We start from the raw sequence: 21,093 nt of genomic DNA on the forward strand, positions 1-21,093 counted from the left end.
TACTATACACAGGGAATTCTATCTTTGGCTTTGTATGGGGGTAGATGTAGAACTTTCCCACAACTAGTCTTTGAGAAAGGAAGATAATAGTTTACAAGTTTGCTGCTGGATGACATACGTGGATGCACTAATAGGATATACCTCATGATGGTGAGCCTATGGCATGCGTGCCAAAGGTGGCACACAACGCCCTCTGATGACACACGAGCTGTCGCCCCAGTTCAGGTTTGCCACACGTGTGTGTGCGCCTCCTGCCTACCAGTTGGTCTTTGGGTCTTGCCGTGCATGTGTGGGGGCGGGGCACATGTGGGTGGGTGGGGGTTAGGGTTAGGTTAGGGGGAATGAGCGGGGGGCTGCATGCACATTCATGGGGCAGGAGGAATGTGGGGGGCACGTATGCATGTGCAGGGGTGTGAGGGGCAAGTGCACATGCAGGGGAGCACATGCATAAGGGACGCATGCGCATTGCATTTTGCGGGCTGGGGGGGCACGCACATTCATGCATGTACATGCATGCTTTGGGCACTCGCTCTGGAAAAGGTTAGCCATCACTATCATAGGCTGAGACGAAGACTCCCAATTATTTTCTGGGAGTTGGGGCATACATGTTCTTTTGGTATTACCAGGTCTAACAGAAGCAGAGCCAAAGCCCTATATCTCTCCAGCATCTTCAGGCACGTTCATGTGAGAGCAGTATAATCTGAGGTTATTTTGAATTAATGATATTGAATTGCCTTGAATACCCTTATGCCTGAAATACAATAACATTAATACTATAAGTAAACGGGCTATGGTGGGAGTTATTATTTTTGAGACTCGGGCTTTCGACTATTTGTGTTTTGCACTGCAATAATACTACGATTGCCAATGTTTGAGTTAGTCTTTACTCATAATCAAACAGTTCTTCAAAGGACTCTGGGATGGAATCGTATTTCTTTTTAGTCAGCAAAGCTAAATATTCTATCCAAAGTTCCTTACCTAATGTGGCTGTCCCTTCATGAACCTTTTAAACTCACTGTCACAAGCATCACACAGACTTCCTCAAGTTTCTTATTTCAAGTTTAGAGGAACGTTCTCTAATCTGGCAAACTTTGCTGATTTTTTTCTTCTTCTTCTAGAACTAAAACATGGCTTTTCGGAAGGCAGTGAAAGGAACTATCCTCATAGGAGGAGGAGCCGTTGCAACTATCTTTGGCCTCTCACAACTTTCTCAATACAGAAAAAAGGTAAGTAAATTGGTTGAATACTTGTAACTTTCATGCAAATATGTTATTTCTATATTACACGAATACTATAATGATGGGTTAGTGCTGTATTTAGGTTATGCAGATTGGAAGAGGCTTCAACTCAGAATACTGGCTGTATATTATTTTATGGTGGCACCAATGAAAAGTTCCTTCATTTCTACATTAATTTCAAAGTCAGTTTTAGTACCATTTCACATCATGCTCTTTGTAGTAATTAGATTAAAACGTATACAAGCAGCATATCAAATGTCATTTAAAACTTTTAATGTTGCTGAAATCCTCCACCAGTAATTAATAATAATGGAGGCTAAATTTTTATCTGTACAATAGGATGAAATCCAATTGTTTAATTGACAAAATAGAATTAATATGAAGCTCTCTTTGAATATTTAATAATTTGCCTCTTGCAACCTAGCAGTTCGAAAGCATGTATGTAAATGCAAGTAGATACCATGTTTCCCCAAAAATAAGACAGGGTCTAATTTTCTTTTGAGCACCAAAATAAGCACTTGGCCTTATTTTGGGGGAGGTCTTATTATTTTTGAGTTGAAGGAAGCAGCAAGTGTGGTCACCTCATGGCTGCTGCTGTGTTGCAATATTTTTGGGGAGCACTTATTTTCAGGGAAGGGCTTAATTTAGCGCATGTGCTCAAAAGCTCGATTGGGCTTATTATCCAGGGAGGTCTTATTTTCAGGGAAACAGGATAGGTAGGCACCACTTTGATGGGAAGGTAATAGCATTCCATGTGCCTTGGTTTATAGTTGTACCAGTTTAAGGATATGTGTGTGCACCGTGACTATACTTAATAATTGTTATATGTCTATAATTAATAATTATTGTGTTGAGATGACATCTTCCACATTGGCTGAAAAGAAAAGAAATTAAGTTTCTTGTTCCCTTTAGATTCTCCAAAGTTTATGATTCAGATTAGAGAGTAAAAGTTAAGGAATAGATATTTATAGTCATTTAAAAAAATCCTATTGGTAGCTCTAGCTGTATTAGGCATTTTAACTGAATGTAGATGAGAATATTATTGACCAGTTTAAGCACAGAGAGGCAGTTTGGTATAGGAGTTAAGACACCAGTCTAGAAATCTGGAGATTATAAAAACAGGTGTGTGGCCTGGGCCATTCCCTCTCTTAGCCTTTGGAAGAAGATAATAGCAAACCACTTGTGAAATCTTGCTAAAAAAAAAACCCTGCAGGGAGGAATCAGTTCGGACTTGAAGGTGTGAATGAGCACGCATACACACATACAGAAATTTAAGCATAGAGAATGCTGTGAAGATACTAATTCTTTCCTAAAGTTGAATATATGAGGAATTTGATACAGCCCGTAATATTTGTCTTACGAGTCTTCATATAGAGTTGAAAAATATGACTAAAGTCTGAAAAGGAGCATAGTAGCACGCAGTAGTAAACAACACCCACATATCCCCAATGCTTCAGTTGTAAATCTGAGACTATTGCATTTCCTAATAATTAACAGTGAAAATCTATATGGTATTCTGTGAAACCATGGTGTATACAGAGAAAGTAAAAATGGCAAGAAAATAAGAGAATTCTGTTTTTTTCCTTTATTCTGACTTTTCCACCACTTGTGTAGTGTTGTTTCTCTTGTAGCTGTTGTCCGCTCATACCCAACAGATGATACCAAATGTAAGGACTGTTGCACAAGAAGATGGCCTATTTGTCCTGTTGACATATCTAATTGTGGGGCAGAACTACCTTTATTATGCCTGTCAGTCATGTAGAGGATGTGGTAAATGACCTCCAGATTAGCAAGAGAGAAGGAGACCCAAGGAGGCTTTAATTGGCTCTATTATTTTTTTAAGCAAGCCTTTTCAACACTCACCTGTGCTAAGAGAAGACCTAAGCCAATTAACATTTGGGCCAATTGCATATTCCGTCTTCTAGAAACATCTCATTTACTGTACAAGTAGTAAGCTTTCAGAAGCAAGCTGTTCTGTCTGCATTTTTAGGAAGTCATTGGTTAGTCTTTGCTAAAGCAGCCTTGAAGACAGGAAAATGAAATAAAACTTTTGTTATATTTTTAAGTGAAAAAGTTTGGATAAGAGCTTTACGCCTGTGCTTAGTCTGATAATACAAAGGCTTAAAACAGGGAGAAGATTTACAGAACAGAACATAATTAACAGAGTTGGAAGGGACCTTGGAGGTCTTCTAGTCCAACCCCTTGCTTAGGCAGGAAACCCTATACCATTTCAAACAAACGGTTACCCAATCTCTTCTTAAAAACTTCCAGTGTTGGAGCATTCACAACTTCTGGAGGCAAATTGTTTCACTGATTAATTGTTCTAACTGTCAGGAAATTTCTCCTCAGAACTAAGTTGCTTCTCTCCTTGATTAGTTTCCACCCATTGCTTCTTGTTTTACCCTCGGGTACTTTGGAGAATAGTTTGACTCCCTCTTCTTTGTGGCAACCGCTGAGATATTGGAACACTGCTATCTTGTCACCCCTAGTCCTTCTTTTCATTAAACTAGACCCGTGATGGCGAACCTATGGCACATGTGCTACAGGTGGCACACGGAGCCATTTGTTAGGGCATGCGAGGCATTGCCCTGTCAGCTGCAGCATGCATGCACGTGCTGGCCAGCTGACTTCGGCCTTCTTTTTCTGCCGTTTTTCGCCCTCTGGAGGCTTCCCTGAACCCTCCAGAGGGTGAAAAACAACCCAATGTGCAAACTGGAAGTTCGGGAACGGACTTCTGGGTTACCCGTAGGGCTGTTTTTTGCCCTTCAGAGGCTTCAGCGAAGCCTCCTGAAGCCTCTGGAGGACCTCCAGTGGGGTGAGGCCATTTTTGCCCTTCCCAGGCTCCTAGAAAGCCTCTGGAGCCTGGGGAGGGCGAAAAATGAGTCCACTGTGCCATCCTACGCCAAAAGGGGGGGGTCGCGTGCATAGAATTATGGATGTGAGCAAGCCCATGCACGACCCCCCTGCTTTCCCCCTGCTTTTGGCACATGATGGCAAAAAGATTAGCCATCACTGAACTAGACTAAATTAAGCATAGAGATTGATCTTAAAAAGTAATGTAAACATTCTGTGTTTGTTTCACTGTTGTGCATATAACAGCAACAGCACTCAGACAATAATAGAAGATTTAGGGTGTGGACTTGACCTCCTTAGCAGAAATATGCCTGTGCTTTCTTGAGCTGACTTCTGAATAAACATCTGATTGCCTAGTTAAGAATTTATATTACTTTTTTCAGAATTTGTTTCAAAGTAAAATATGAATTCATAGTAATAGAAATTAACACATAGAAATAATTTGGGTACCTACAAGTCAATTTTACTTTTGCATACATCTTCTCGAAATGTGTTCTGTGATCACACACTTGATGAAACACTGAATTTTGCAAACCGTAAATTTGTGCTGGATATATTTTTGTATCTATAAAATGGCAACTTGTTTTAATTAAGGCAGAGAAAGCACATTTTCAGAATGTGTATTCAGCGTCTAAAGCAATACAATTATATGAAAACCCAGAAAACGAAAAATGTATTTTTACATCTCTAATATTAGATTGCACCCTCATACAGTAGCTAGTGCTAATTGTTTCTATTTTGCAATCTCATTAATTCTTTTGTAGGCTGTTAGCTTTTTATATGTAATAATTTCAATTGTTTTTTGTAAAAAAAAAAAAGAGTCTTAGTCATTATACTTTTTCCTGTGCACCGCTTGGAGAGTCCAAGCAATGGGTTAATTCAGTCTGGTTGCCCGGGGTCTGAGGAACTTTTTTTCCTTTGATCACACCTCCTAGTGTGGCCACTCCCCAGAATTTTTCCTCAGTCTGCCCGTTTGGATTGTTCTCTGTGAGCTCCAGCTGAATTTATCCCTTTGGCTTGGACTCTCCTAATATTTTCTTCCTTTTTTTTCCCAATAATTTACTCCCTTCCTATCTCTTCTTTGTTTTTCCTTCCTAACTGTCTATTACTCCAGCTGCTTCGTGCTGTTTGGAGGCTAGGAGGTAAGCGTGATGGTGGTGGTGGGGGCGCTCCATAGATGCGCCGTCGGGCTGGCTTAGAGGCCTTGCCGCTTGCTTTTAAAAGAGCGTGGCAACAGCGGCGAGGGCTTTGATAGATAGCATTCCCCGTTTGTTGTTTTTCTTTGAGTTTTTTCGCTTCCCCAGCAAGTTTCTCGCCCTCAGCCACCGCAGAGGAGCGTGCGGCCGCAGAATACACTCGCTGTCGCCGCTTTTGCCTCCATCTGCCCCACGCTGTTGTGGCGGCCATTTTTTGGCGTGAATTTTCATGCCTTTGCATAACGGCCATTCTGCTCAGCCACGCTTCACCAGGAGGCCGCTAGGTGGTCAGGGGCCTTGTCTGGGGCCACCCAGCTGGCCCTCGGCCACCTACATCGAGTTCTAGGTGGCGCTGGTGCCTGGGCCACTCGTGGCCATTGCACCGGCACAGGGAGGACGTTCTTATCATGCAGGCCTCTAAATTGTTCTTTTTTTCCTATTCATGGCCTGTTTCTCCCTGCTCTCCTGCCGGGCCTTGCAGCCTCGGTTGCAGGCCCCCTTTTTTTGCTCCACCTCCTGCGTATATGACTGGTCTACTTGTTATGTCAGTATAAAATTGTCATTACCTCTGCTATTTAAAACAATTTTTTCTTCTGTATGTTTTTTTCCTTCCAGCCTAGCCAGTCAGAGCCTCCGGCTTCCCAGCCATCTACCAGTGCCTTCTGCATTCAAGCTTGTGTGGTCATTGGCCATGGAGCTGCCCGGCCCATCAGGTTCCTTAGATGCTAGACCAGGTCCTCCCCAGGCCCCTAGCAGGGATCTCCCTCTACTAGAGGCGGTGGGGCTGGCAAAGGCGGTGCGGGGCTACGGGCAAACATCCTCCCAGGGCCCTGTTTGCAGCCGAGGTCAAGGACGTTGAGAGGTGCCAACGGGCGTTTTACAAACAATTTGAAAAGGCCTGGCGCCAGGCTGGCAAGGAGCCCCCCCAGTACAACCCTCTTGGGGACTCCTTTGTCCTTCCCCTCCCCTGGGGTGACCGCCTAGCCTTGATGTCAGAAGAGGTGGAGTCTCAGGACCTATCCCCCGATAGGTTGCTGGCAGAGCCAGTCTCCCCTGCTCCCTCTTGGACTTGCGAGCATGGCCCCATCCCTGAGGACCCCAGCTGGGATACTATGCCCGAGGCTGTTCCCTTTCATCTGGAGGATTCTGTGGATCAGGTCCCCAAGTCTGACCAGGAACCCGAGCTTTCGGCCCGCATGCAGGCCATAGTTGCTCATGCTATTGCCAAGGGCATCGCAGATGGCATGCGGAAAGGTGATCGAACCCCAGTGGCTTCCAGACCCTCTCAGCCTAGCCCAGTCGATCCCCCTCCTGCTAAATGGATCCGTCGTCCCTCCCTTGAGTCGTCCGTGGTCAGCGAGGCCTCTGCCCTTGAGGATCCTGCCCAGGAAGGACAGGAACTCTCAGAGGACGAGGACCTCCCGCCCTATGCTCCTGCATTCTCAGGGCTCTTTAAACCAAGTCTCTTTAAGTCGATACTCCACAAGGTTAAGGCTGCTACCAGGGTAAGGATCAAACCCAAGCCCGCTCAGGCCCCAGCTGATTCGACTCCGGCCAACCCTAACACGGCCATGTTTGATGTTCCTACTCAGCAGGAACTGGTGCCGATCCCTGGGTTGTTCCTAGATCTAATACAACGCCAGTGGACCCAACCGGCCACGTTGTCCTCTCCTAGTGGAGCGGACAAGAAGCTGTACACGATGGAGCCTGCCCTGGAGGATCTCCTGGTCCTCCCAGCCGTGGATCCGCCCATTGCCACCCTTACTTCTAATTCCGCCCTCCCAGCAGATCTGTTGGAAGGCCTTAAGGTGGAGGATAAAAAGGCGGAGAAGGCTTGCCACAAGACTCACCTTGCGGCCGCTTGGACCATTAAGGCGTCGTCTTCCGCATCTTTTTTCAATAGGGCCTCAGTTATTTGGCTGCGTGAACTATTGACCAAGCTCCCGGCGGGGGACATACGCCTCCGCCAGGATATATCCAAAATTATTGCGGCTTCCCAGTATGCTGCTGATGCGTCTTTCAATGCCACCAAGTTCACATCAAGGGACCTGGCGTTCAACGTTACATCCCGCTGCCTGGTTTGGCTTCGCCATTGGCAGGCGGACCAGAAAAATAAATGGAAGTTGGCTTCTGCCCCCTTCAAGGGGTCCAAATTGTTTGGGGAGGTTCTGGATCCTTTCTTCATTGAGTCAAAGGACAAGAGGAAGATTCTGCCATCATTATCCAAGAAGCAGGACCGTAGGTCCGCTCCTTGCTCCAGAAGGCAGCCCTTTCGTCCCTCAGAACCCTCTACTTCCTCCGCCCTCACTCCCCCCAATAGACCATCCGGCCAATCGGAGGATAGAGCTCAGGACAGACCGGCCTTCCGGGACAGGGGTAGGCAACAGTTCGGGTTCCGCAAGTGTAACCGCGGTGGGGCCTCTAACAAGCCATTCTGCAAGTCCAAGTGACTGCCCGAACACATTGCCCATAGGGGGTCGGCTCCAGCTGTTTGCCTCCCATTGGGCCCATACTTAATCTTTTCTTAAGTATATAACTATACCATTCTTCTCTGGAGCAGATGCCACAAACTATGGTCCCAATCTTGCGTTCATCAAGTATTTCTGATCCTGTGTTCTAATATGTGTTTCTTGCAGACAAATTACATGCTTTTTAAATTGTTTCAGATAGTGAAATATTTTTTTCCTTTTTTGTGGTGAATTTAAACCATTAACGTTCCAGGTTAGAAATTTAATTGTCATCTTCAGCTCCCTGAAGCTTTCTAAGAGCTACCTGGAAATCTTGCTGGATTTCACCTTCAGTCTTGCTCCCCCCACAGCTTCTGTGTTCATATTTGTAATTTCTTGGATTATTATCTGGCTTGCTGCATCTTTAATTCTTGCTCTTTGCATTTAGTGGCCGCTCGAATTTGTCTTTGTTCCATATTTTCTTCTGTTTTCTCAGGTAAGTCCAGAGCTTGGGCAGCTCCTGCTTGTACTTGAATATCTTGCTGTCTGGTCTCGCCTGCTTCTTTCCTCTAGATCCTGGGGATGGGGGGTATCCAGCCTTTAATACATTGCTATAAAAATCTCTTGCTTTCCAAACTGAATTAAGATGATATCTTTCTCCTAGATAATTCACCACCAATCTGGCTGGGGCCTCCCATCTATGCTGTATCTGGCAATTTCTAAGTACGTCCACTAAAAATGCGTAATCCTTTCTGGATTTCAACATTTTTGGAGGAATTTCCTTCAATACTATCACGTCTTGTCCTGCCACTTGTAACTTATTTTTGTAAGTTGCTTGCAATATTCCATTCCTAGTTTTCCTGGTGACAAAATAAATTACAATATCTCTTGGTAGTTGTCTCTGTCTAGCAATCCATGAATTGACACGGTAAATTTTGCCAATCTGCCAGGCACACTCTGCCTTTGGTTCACCAGTTAATTGAGCGAAAGCTTCAGCAAAAATATCTCTCAGATCTTCTTGGTTATGTTCTTTCAGACCTCTTATTCTTAGAGCAAATTCCATTGTTCTGTATTGTATCATTGTAACCTCTGCTTCTGATCTATCAATTTTACTTTGTGCCTCCTCAACTTTATTTTCCAACTTGATATTAGACTGATTAATTTCTTCCACCTTCTCATCCAGAGATGTTACATAACCAAGTAAGCCCTTAAATGCGTCCACTATGTCCTCTCTTATCTGTTGATTATGGGTTTGGATTAAATCCTTAATTCCAGACATTTCATCAGACACGTCTTTAAAGGCATTTGAAATTTTTCCCTCCAAAACAACGGCTTGGTCCTTTAATGCATTTTGAAGAGCCTCAAGTGTCAGAGTTTGTGTTTCTACTGGGGGTAATAAAGATTGTAATTTCTGTGTCTGGGCTGGGGAACTTCCAGCGCTCTTGGAAACGCTTAGTTTTGTTTGTTTTGAAGCCATTTCCAAATATTCAATCAAACTTTTCAACAGTCAGTTTATTAAATCCAAAAAGTCTACCTATTCCCCCAGATTTGTTAACTAATACTGTTTTCTTTGATCTTAAGCTCTTGAGTCTTTTAACATCGTTAGCAGGCAGTTAACAAGTGCTATCCTTTTTAAGTTTCACTTTCGACACACCCTTTGTTATTCAGGCGCCATTTTCCTTTTAAGTCCCTTTGTCCTCACAGAAGGAAGTATATTCATTGGAATTAAGGTTTGTACTTACAATTATATTCACACCTGTTTTGCTCTGCCTGTGTATCATTCAAATGTAGATTTAAACATTGACAGCAGGGGTGGTCGTGACGTTTTGTTTCTGCAAAAGCAGAAGCGTCCCAGACAAGGAGCTCTATCGGGCTTCTGGGGAGCTCTCACCCTTCACGCCCCAGAATTGCTCCTGGGGATCCCGGGGAGCTCTACCCAAATTGCCTGTCTGCTCACCTCCCCCTCTTTTCCCGATGGGGGAGTTTTCAAGCCGCTAGACATCTGATTTACACTGTTCTAGCAGCTTATACTCAGTCACGGGGCTGGCGTTCCCTAGGGAGCGTCTTCCAATGCCAACGGTACCACCATTGGTTTCCACAGGAATTGACTAACCGGCTGGTAGGCTGAGAGTGATTGGCCTAATGCCACCCAGCTGGCTTTCTGGCCTAAGGCAGGTCTAGAACTCACAGTCTCCTGATTTCTAGCCTGGTGCCTTAACCACTGGACTAGATTGGTTTTCCTTAGTCAATATACTTACAAGTGTAGAATAGTGCAGATGTGATAAAAAAATAAAAGTCCTTATATGGTTGTGCATCTTTCAAAAATGATTTGAAAGATAGGGTCTGATGTACATGAGCACCACCGTCTTTAAAGCAGCTGTGTCTCATGCAAATGCTTAAAAAAGATGTGGTTGATTTAAGGAGATGCTGCACTTATATTACACATTTTGAAGTCTTTCTTCTGAAACCTTTTCAAAGCATGTGAGCCTTCTATCATATTCTAAGGCAGTGTTAGTGAAACTTTTTGGCACCAATTGCTGAAACGGGAGTGCGTGGGCAGGGGAACACTGGAAACTGGAAGAACAGTTTCCCGGCACGCATGCACACACTGGGAAGCTGAGCTTCCAGTTTCCGGCCTGCACATGCACACTGGCCACCTGGTCTTCCGGTTTCTGGCATGCATGTGTGCGCGAAGACCAGCTGGCCAGCATGCATATGTGCATCAGAAACCGGAAGTTCAACTTCCCAGCATGTGCGTGGTTTCCAGTGCTCCCCCACGTGTGAAGCTGGTGGACCGAAACCAGGAAGAGCAACGGGCGATGGCTGGCATGGCTGGAGAGATGGTGCCATAGGTTCGCCATCATGGGTCTAAGGTATAAATGCTTTTCATAGTTCAAAGTAGCAAGGTTGAATCCAAACTTTATTTTGATCTTGCTTCTAGATAGAAGTTGTGTCGCATTGTCAAATGTTTGAAAGTAATGTGGAAGTTCAATTCAATATTTTCCAAATGCTTTAAATATGTAGTTGACATCCTTTTTTCTAAGTCTTATAGATTTTTCTGCAATCATTTGCCTGAGAGTTGCCTTTGATTTCTGCTTTTGTATTCTCTGTGTACTGTATCCTATTCTTCTTGCACCCTATTCCTTTGGATTGATCCTCAATAGCTTCCAAGTTTCTTATGGATATCTTAAAGTTTTTCTTTGAAAGATCCAGATTGTTCCAAGGTGCAGTGACCGTATTTTTACTTGAATCCTGATGAGGTTTACTATAAACTGGCAGTTGTCCTCTTTTCTGCCATTAGTACTCTGAAGGATGGCTTGTACTGTACATGTTATTCGAAACCCAAGCCCTCCTTCGTGACCTCCATTTATTCATAAGAGTAATTATGGAGTTTAGTCCTTCCCTCTTGCATTGCTTCCTTCCAAATGATCACATTCTGTACTAGAATCCTCCCTAAAAAAGAAGAAATATGCCAGAACTCTTTAATTTGGGGATTTAAAAAAATCCTGTTGGGTTCTACATGTTTTGGCCTACAGCCTCCCAAATCCTTTGGAATTATTCTTACTGATGGGTATTAGTCAAAAACCTATGGAAGGATAACTAATTTCAGAACTTTTGGCCCAAAATAAAGGTTTGAAATAAACTGCATAATATCTGGACTTTGGTTTTTTGTCAGTGATGAAAATGGGTTAGAAGGCAACCCATTCTAACTTCTACTTCTCTGAAGATAGGGAACCATCAGACAGAAAATGTGTAAATATTCTTTTATGGATATGTAAATATCAATTTGAGAATAATAATGACCAGTCCTTTATAAAAAGACTATAGAATAGAATGGAAATATATGGGAGATGTAAAGTTTGAGCCACATTGACAATTATTATGAACATTGTAGGCAAATCATGAGCCCTTCACTTGATACAGATCTTCAAGACCAGCAACTATGTCCTTCTTGCTATCACCATGAGTGAGATTAGCTATAGCTATACCAGCATTCCCCACCCTACAATATATTTGGAGATGCAGTTTGGCAGAAGTTGATTTAACTTAAGATAAGCCCATAGTCTCTCCAGAGGTTTTCTTAGTGCTAACACTCATCTGTGCAATTGTAGTGATGCTGCAATTAGAATGGTATCTGAGTTGTGGTTTTAAAAAATTCATTTTTCTTTGAATGAATTTTCCATTTTGATTGGGGTATCAGAACATGTGGAATTTCCCCTCTTCTTTATAACGGGCCGCTTCCTAGTTAATATTGATATAATTCCACAGTAGAATGAAGTGGGAAGTCAATTCCATTCTATGCAGTGAGATTTACTCCCAAGAAAGTATTATTATTTCTACAGTTAAGGTTCTGTGATTTATTTTCTTCTGCAAGTGGAAGTTGTTCTTCATATGGTATTATAGGAAAACAGTATCAGAAGGATCAGTTGGCTTGGTAATCTGGATCTTTTAATGTTCCAGAAATGTGTTTTACCACCTGTTCCCAATATTTTTTAATAACCTTCTCTATGCTTTGATATCATATTCAGTATACATAATTAAAAAACAGATTGGACCATTTCTAAATCATATACGTTTGTGGCTTGGCAATAGTTAGCAAAATTTAGTCAGCAAAGGTACAATACCTTTTCATAATACATTTTACTGTTTTGTACCTTTTTGAAAGGATGTGGAAAATATATTCCAAATTAAATTATAGCATTCTTAAAGGATAGGGTGAAAAAACATGATCCATGATTTCTAGAGAACCCTTTGGATTTCAAGGCCCTTCTCCATCAATAGGGGGAAAAATTAGAAAGAAAGCAATTAAAAATACGAAGGAAGAGGAATAAGGTTTTTAGAAAATAGAAAACCAGCAATTAGTATATATTAAGGCTCTGCACTTCACGTAAAAATATAGATATAGCATTCATATCTTTTTAGTTGGTATCTGCCAAATTAGTGAAAAAATAGAGTGGGATTCATGGTTGTAAAAAATGTGTGCTTTTATGGAGTGCTCATGGTATTGTTTTTTTTTAAACATAGATTTATGTTTGATGACAAAGCAATTCTATAAACATTATATCACACTGTAGTGATGGTATTTGCAATAGAGATTTTTCAGTTAATAACTAGAGTTGTGACTTCTATTGATTTATTTTTAAAGACACTTTCATTAAAAAGTCTTTTGTGTGGTTTTAGGAAAAATAATGGGCATGCTGGGATACTGAGTAAGAATGATGATAATAATACTTAATATTGTAATAATATTTGGGCATTATTTTATTTCAATATTATTCTCACATGAATCTTTTGTGTTATTAATGACTAGTAGGCAAGGATTTTAGAGAAATAGTGCTGCTCTTTATAAATCAATATTAAATTATTCCTGATTTCCTTCCTTCCTTCCTTCCTTCCTTCCTTCCTTCCTTCCTTCCTTCCTTCCTTCCTTCCTTCTTCAAATTTTATTTTTGCAGGGTCATCTTGCAACTGTGGAAGCTTCAGAATGTAAACCTGTACCAATGCTAAACTCCCTTCCGACTAGGGAGAATCATTTCGAGGCTTTGAGAGAAACCGCAGAATTTGATGTCCTTATCATAGGTGGAGGTGCCACAGGAAGTGGTTGTGCCTTAGATGCTGTTACAAGAGGTAAGGGGTTCACATCACCAAAGAAGTCAGTTTTGTTGTGTCTATGCATTCATATGTCCCAGAGTTAAGAATATGGTTTTTTTTTTCATTAAAAGTAGATTCAATTGCTTTTCCTTTTCCTTTTCCTTTTTTTCTACTTTTGTTTATTGTATTTTTTTCACATTTATTGCATTTTTGTTTGTATTATTTACAGTAGTCTTTTGCTTGAATCTTTTAAATTATATTTACAGATTTGGGGGCTTTTTAATTTGTAATGCAGTGTTTAAAAAAAGATTAACAGAGCTGGGATTTAATTGCTGCAGTTCTTTTATTACATAATGCCATAAGAGGTCTTTCTTTTTTCTTTTCTTTCTCTCTTTCTCTCATACCTTTGTCATACAATGCCTGTGATAGGCCTGAGGCATTTTAAAATGTCTTGGATCATGATAGAGATAAGTTGCTAACATCACAGCTCTCAGTTCTGAAAACTTAAGAGGCTCTTGCCTTTTGATATTCCAGAAGCGTAGTTTCTTAAGCATGGAGAATTCAACAAAGTGCCTTTTGTTTAAAAGATGAAATGAATATAATTTGATCATTTGAGATTATCTCTTTGACTTGATGGGCTTTCTTCTATTCCGTTCATTTTTAATGTCATTGTCCAATATATCCATCTCATCTTAACTATGTGGGCAGCCTGTGCTTCCTGTTATGACCTATTTTAGGGCTGTTCCTTGCTAAGCCACTTTGCATTAAGTCCTAAATAACTTATTCCTTCCTAGTTATGAATTATCTTTTTAAAATTCCCATAATTCCTAACTAGCAAAAACTTGCAGTACAGGTAGTCCTCATCTTATGACCACAGTTGAGCCCCAAATTTATGTTGCTAAGTAAGAAATTTGTTAAGTGAGTTTTGCCCTATTTTAAGACTTTCCTTGACACATTTGTTAAGTGAATCACTGCAATTCTTAAATTAGTAACACGGTTGTTAAGTGAATCTGGTTTTGCCATTGACTTTGCTTCTCGTAAAAGGGGATCACATGACCCTGGGGCACTGCAACCATCATAAATGTGAATCAGTTGTCATGTGACCATGGGGATGCTGTAATGGTCATAAGTCACATTTTTCAGTGCCATTGTAACTGAATGGTCACTAAATGAACTGTTGTAAGTCGAGGACCACCTGTATGTGTAATGGTAATGCTGATGTAATAAACAAATACATTTCCTATATTGAAGTTTATTGATAAGGATAACTAGGCTTGGTTGGAAGAGCAAATGAGAAAGAAGAGGAAAATCGTTTTGAATGAGAAAAATTAAGTCAGGTATTGTCTTTAGATTATCACTTCTTCAGTAAACATCAAGATCTGTCAACTAGTGCAGATATTATGAATGGCATATATAGAACCCCAGGTCCAGAGATTTATTTTTACTATCAAATATGAGGGACAATTTACTTTTTTAAAATCATTGGAATCATATGTTTCACGAACCTAAGATGTAATGTGATTGAATTTGCTCAGTGTGTTTCGGACAAATCAGTTTAGCAAACCATAATTGAACAACAGCAGCTTAGTATGTTGTAGAAACATCAGTCAACTTACATTCAGTTAACCATAGTTAAACAAAATATAGCTTAATGTGATTTGCAAATCTTTTTAAAAATTGTTATTGTAAAAAAAATGTAAGAAAAAAATTCTGAACCATTTTTTATTTGTACCAGTACATTTTAGTCTGCTTTTCTCTGGATTATAATGACTTCTTTTAATTAAGCTAGTAATCACGTGTGTATGTTTGGCCATATAAAAAGTGTTGACATGATTTGGAAAATAAAGTACTAACTATATTTTTAATTTCAAGTTTTATAAACCATTCTCTTTTTACATACACAGGTGTTTTTTTTAATTTAATGGGCCTGGTTTCAGCTATGTTTTCTTTCTCCCTTAACTCCTACTTAAGTTTTTATTTTTATTTTGTTTCACGTTTTCCATATCCACAATTCTGCTGAAGGATTAATCTGCATTAGCCACCAGTTTGAAATTTTGGAATGTGTACATCTCAAAAGAAGAGGCCTAAACGTTCTTAATATTTTGTTTTGCATAATTGCAGTTGCATTATTTCTGGCCAAAGTTTGCTAGATTTAGAAAGAGGGGTCAAGTTTGGAAGTAGCTGTAGTATATGTAGCTGAGATGCATTTTTTGGCAACTTTTTTGTATTTGTTTTTCCTACCATGTATTTTGTTGTAGGGATATGGTTTTGGTTTCATAACAAATAAATCTTTTCAGTGTTGGGTAGGATTGGACGTAGCAGATGATAGAGCTATATAGGAAAACCAAAGTTGAAGCCAATCTCTAGTTATCGTTTTTGTAGTACATTTGTTGATTTGTATCAGTAGCTTTCTGAAGTGTGAAATAATCATAGGCATTTGGTTAATGAATTGTATATTGTTGCTCTTCATTCACGGGATTTGCTCTCATATTAAGTTTGATGCTTCACTTAGCAAATTCCGTTTTCTTCCTCTGTGATACGTTCTTGCCAAATTATTCCTGATTGTATCCATTAATCTTCAGTCACATTTGACAAAAATAAATTGCTCTGATCTTCTAAAGTTACCAGGAATAATTAGTTTTTTTTTTAAGGACATGAAAGTTTAGGGGGACCAAGAGAGGCTAATGTGGCTGTTTGTATTGTAATAAAGCATAGCAAAATCTTTAGTGTAATGAAGGCTAAAGGAGAGCGCAGAGGACTTCCTCCTTGGATCTGCAATATCATGTTACACACTCTACCACACCCTCTGTTAAAATCTTGCAGTAGTTGCTTTCATTCTTCCTGTTTTCTTCCCTGAGTGGCTTTGTATGAGTGATTGCCACATGGAAAGTATATTGACAGTAGTTGTGACATTAGCATTGCTGCTTTATTCAGTTTTGAAAATAGCAATAGCACTTAGACTTACATATCGCTTCACAGTGCTGTACAGCCCTCTCTAAGCAGTTTACAGAGGCACCATATTGCCCCCAACAATCTGGCTCCTCATTTTACCCACCTGAGAAGGATGGAAGGCTGAGTCAACCTTGGGCCTAGTGTGATTTGAACTGCCGAATTGCTGGCAGCCGGCAGTCAGCAGAAGTAGCCTGCAGTACTGTACTCTAACCACTGCTCCACCATGGCTCCATAAAATAGCAGTCAAACAAAGTTAGATTGTATTAGATGTGATTTCCCCTCCTCCCCCCTAAAAGGAATTTCATTTCAGGTGTTCTGTAGGTGTTTATTTTAACTGCATTTATTTTCCATGTGATTATATTTTACAAAACAATAGAAAGGGCGGGGGGAGGGAGTCTGAAAATTAGTAATGAGGTATGCAAAGTCAGTCTCAAGGTAGTGATTGTGCACTTGAACGCATTAGTTAGAGAGGAGATGTTATCAGTATTACATTACAGTTTTCATTTAGGACAAAATATGAATTAGTTGCAACCTCCCCAAAGCCCATTAATCTTCCGTCTGTCTCCTGTTCTGCTTTTATAATATTTTACCTGGTTAAAAGTTCTGAAGAACTTGAAAGCTTGCACTCTCCTCTGAATTGGGTGGCTCTAATAAAGGTGTAACCCAATATTGATGTTTTAATTTTTTTCTATAGACCAGCATGTTCATATGTTGTAGTTCTACTAAAAAGAAAACATATGCAAATTTAAAAGACCATTAATAACATTAATTGCTTGATTATGATTTAATTACTTTATTTAATTTGTTGTTCTCATGTGTACCAATATCAAGAGTGTGATAACTGTGTCTGGGCCTGAACTCTTCTTATGTCCTGCATTAGCTTAATTTCATTTAGAATCACTTATCTAAAAGTTTTAATTGCCCTCGTATATTAATGAGAAGGGGAAAGATTTACGTACTGTCAAATTCCTTCTTTGGTCATTTTCATATCTCTGGTATTTATGACTTAAGTCAAAATATTTCCCTGAAAAGGCTGCCACACTTCACTGCCAAAAAGATGAGATTATGTACTTCGAATACAAATTGATTTATATTCAGAGCAATTTTTTAAACTTGTGATTGTCTGTACTCTAGAGAGGGGTCTTTAATGGATTACGTACAAATTGTGTCATTTAAGAAGTTAATTTGGTTTTCTGGTTATGCAGGCCTCAGAACAGCTCTTGTAGAACGGGATGATTTCGGATCAGGGACTAGCAGCAGAAGTACTAAATTGATCCATGGTGGAGTGAGATATCTACAGAAGGCGATCATGAAGTTGGATATTGAACAGGTAATTGCTGATGATGGCTGCTGTAAAGCAAAACAATATGTTGCTTGATCTAATTAAATTGGTCCTCACACTTATGACTTTTAACACTATTTGTTTTGAATTGTTTTAAACTTTGAGAATATAGGCAGAAAATGCATATATAGAAGAAATGCATAAGTAATTAAAATTCAGAAATGTTTTATGTTAGCATTTGGTCGAGCAATTGAAATACAAAATGTACATTTTAATAAATTGACCCTTTCATAGCACTATATTTTATTTATTAAGTTTGAGTTCAAATTCTCACTAGCAGAAAAAAAATCCTAAAATATGTTATGGTGCAATTTATTTTTTTGTAAAAAAGTTGAGAAGCTTCCAAATGTTTTAAGACAATTATAATTTTTTAAAAAAACAGTAGCAGCACACCTTTATATTATCTGTAGAAGTGTTTGTATCCTTTTCAAGCAGCAAGTGCCATTATATAAATTTGTGTAATGGGGCAACTGCCAAAAACATGTAAAAATGCTCCAATGTATGAAAGATTATCAAATCTGACAAGATCTCATCATTTGCACCTCTATCTCAAAGGTTTCCTGATCTTGTGACAATGTTAAATGCTTCCTTGAAAAATGAATAATTTGGGTTCTTTTAAAAAAAAACATGTTTTTTTTTCAGACAAACACAAACACACAATACATATAACGTAAAAGCCTCTTCAACTACACACAGTGTGCCGATTGGTTAAAAAATCTTTCTGTGTCCTTTCCATAGTCAGCACTTGAATTTTATCAAAATTCACAAGTTGACAATCAAGATATCTTTGGATACATTGTTATTATGCTTCCTCCTATTCTAAGTCATTCTATCATTTTAGCATTAATAACATTCTCTAATAATTTTCAATTCCATGTTTTCCCCCCATTATTAGTATCATCAATCTAATATACATGTATACAAATTGTTATAATTATTAAACATCCATTAAGCCTAGCTATTATTACATCCTTTCAACATAAGGCATATTACATTTAAAGTACATTCATATTATGACATTTTATTACATCATCCTGAAATCATCCAATGATATTACATCTTTATGTTCTATGCTATATAAAATTATTTATCTATTATAAAAAGGCTTTTCAACATCATCTCCATAATCCTCACTTATAGTATTGTATAAAATTTCATATTATCAATCTAGTATATATAAAGGCTTTGTTATCATTATTAATCATTTATTTCACTATAGCTATCATTACGTTGTACATAGCACTCAAAATGTAACTACATTTAATTAAAATTTATTGTGATATTTCATTTCATCATCCTGTATCCTTCCAGAGATAGTGTAGTCCAATATCTTTTGCCATTTGTAAAGTCTGTTTTCTTGATAAGTCTTATGTGGACTTCTCTTGAGAACTTGCTGTGCATTGCATGTCTAATAAGAATTCGAAACCCTCTATCTGCTCTTTTTATCAGCTTAACTTTTATTATCATTAGTGCTTCTGCCGAGATTACTCTCATTATTTCTGCCAAATTTTGCCTCCTTTCTTCATCTATTTTCTGACATCTGAAATAAAGTTCCGATTCATCGATTTCTCCTTTCCATATTTCACACTTGTCATTTCCCTCCATGCTGTCAGTGTCAACAATTTACTTATCACTTTCATATGTCTGTTATTTTTTCAGCTCTTTCCTCAAACTTCATCACTGTCCCTGTACTTTCTGTATTTTGATCTATAATTTCAAGTATCTTTTCAATTCTCTCTGTAATTATTAAAACTTTTTGAATTTCTAAGAATTTGTTTTGCAAAGTTAGTGCCTTTTCTTCTTCACGTTGTGCCATTTTCCAGGTTATAAACACTGCCAAAACATCCGAGACTTTTTAGGTCAAACAACTTCAGTGGCGTTTTTCAAATCAAAGCTTTCTCTTTCCTTCAAAGGAACACCTGTATCAACAAAACGTTTTCCACTGAGCCTTTCAGTAAACAAAGCTTATAGCTTTATCAGATATTGCCAAGCCTCTCGCCACTAGATGGCAGTGTTACCTCTTTTCCATCTGTTTCCGCCTCTCTCTGTAAGAGAGAGAGGGGGAAAAATGTGTAAAAATTACGCTCCATCCAAGCCTTATGAGAGAAGAAGCTTTTAATCCACGAATACAAAAAATAGAAAAAGTATAGAGGAAGAAGGAAAAAAAAGAGATCAGTCCAGTTTAAAAGTAAGAGGCATTTGTAAAAAGTCCATCCATAGAAAACAAACAAAGTTAAGGTAGAAAAGATAACATGATAGCCTTAAACCAGGGTTAATTCACTGCTTATTTTCTTCTGTCTTCAATTTTATTTTAAATTCCAAGTCTTTTGGGTTTTCCCTTCTCTAATAATAAAAAATGGTTCTCACCATTTCGATACTACTCCTGTACTGCTTCTGTTTCAGAGGCTTGTCCCAACCTTCTGCAGCCATTTTGGCTGCTTCTCTTGTAGCTGGCAAAAAGAGCTTTCTCCTGGATCAATCAGGGGCTTTACGATGCTCCTGAGATCAGCAGGACATGCTCTTCTCTATCACTGTTCCTTCAGAACAGTTTAGGTCCAAAAGGACCATCCAGAAACGGAGATATCGACAGTAATTCTGGAGCCCCAAGATTGCATGTCGTGTCGTTGCGACGTCAAGCACCGCCCCAAAAATTTGAGTTCTTAATGTCTGATTTATAGTGAATCTTAGTTTCTCTCTTCTCACTTATAATAATAAATAATAATAATAATAATAAATTTTATTTGATTAGCCGCAACCCTCTCCCGAAGGACTCGGGGCGGCGTACAATCAAAAGGATAAAATACACATAGGACACACATACATACGAAAAAAGGACAATTTCATTTGTGCGTGGAGGAGAGTAGACTTGTAAGTGAAAGACAATAAACACAGCTAAAAACACAATTAAAACACAGTTTAAAATCCCCTTAAATAAAATTGCTAAATTAAAAACCCCTCAGGAGCGTAACGAAGTCATGGTTGAGCCAGGCCAGATATTTGAAAAAGGTGGGTCTTGAGCTTAACACGGAAGGAGCGGAGGTCAGTAGTGGTCCTAATATCCGGGGGGAGGTCATTCCACAGGGCTGGGCCCGCCACAGAGAAGGCTCTGCTCCTAGGCGCCGCCCCATGGCATTGTCTAGTGGACGGCACCTGGAGAAGTCCCTCTCTGTGCGAGCGAATAGGTCGTAGGGATGTGTGGGGCAGAATACGATCCCGCAGGTAACTAGGTCCTGAGCCATGCACCGAACAAGCTGTTTCATAGTGCATTTCTCCATACCAATTACGACAAATTGTGATATGTCCTGATAATAAGGCCATGCCACATTTTTCTGGTGGGCAAAAATATAAGCCCTCCCCCGCAAATAAGCCCCCTGGATAACCCCCACCTCCGGCCAGGCAGAGCACCGCTCACCAATATAGCGGTATCCCGAAGGTGTCAAGCCACAAGAACCGGGGGGGAAGCAAAGGTGATC

The 21,093-nt window shown here is 39.7% G+C and overlaps 1 protein-coding gene across 2 annotated transcripts in view; it reads left to right on the forward strand.

The window, feature by feature from the left end:
* The window catches only part of GPD2 (glycerol-3-phosphate dehydrogenase 2), a 106,676-nt gene that overhangs the window by 23,481 nt on the left and 62,102 nt on the right, over positions 1-21,093 (forward strand). For both annotated transcript variants that reach the window (XM_081943323.1, XM_081943324.1), the window contains exons 2-4: positions 1,119-1,226; positions 13,191-13,362; positions 17,484-17,608. In XM_081943323.1, coding sequence (XP_081799449.1) covers positions 1,128-1,226; positions 13,191-13,362; positions 17,484-17,608 — 396 coding nt within the window. In that variant the 5' untranslated portion in view covers positions 1,119-1,127. The remainder of the gene's footprint in view (positions 1-1,118; positions 1,227-13,190; positions 13,363-17,483; positions 17,609-21,093) is intronic.

This window comes from Natrix helvetica (genome assembly GCF_964273705.1).
Source record: "Natrix helvetica genome assembly, chromosome: 1".
In the NCBI taxonomy this organism is placed as follows: Eukaryota; Metazoa; Chordata; class Lepidosauria; order Squamata; family Natricidae; genus Natrix; species Natrix helvetica.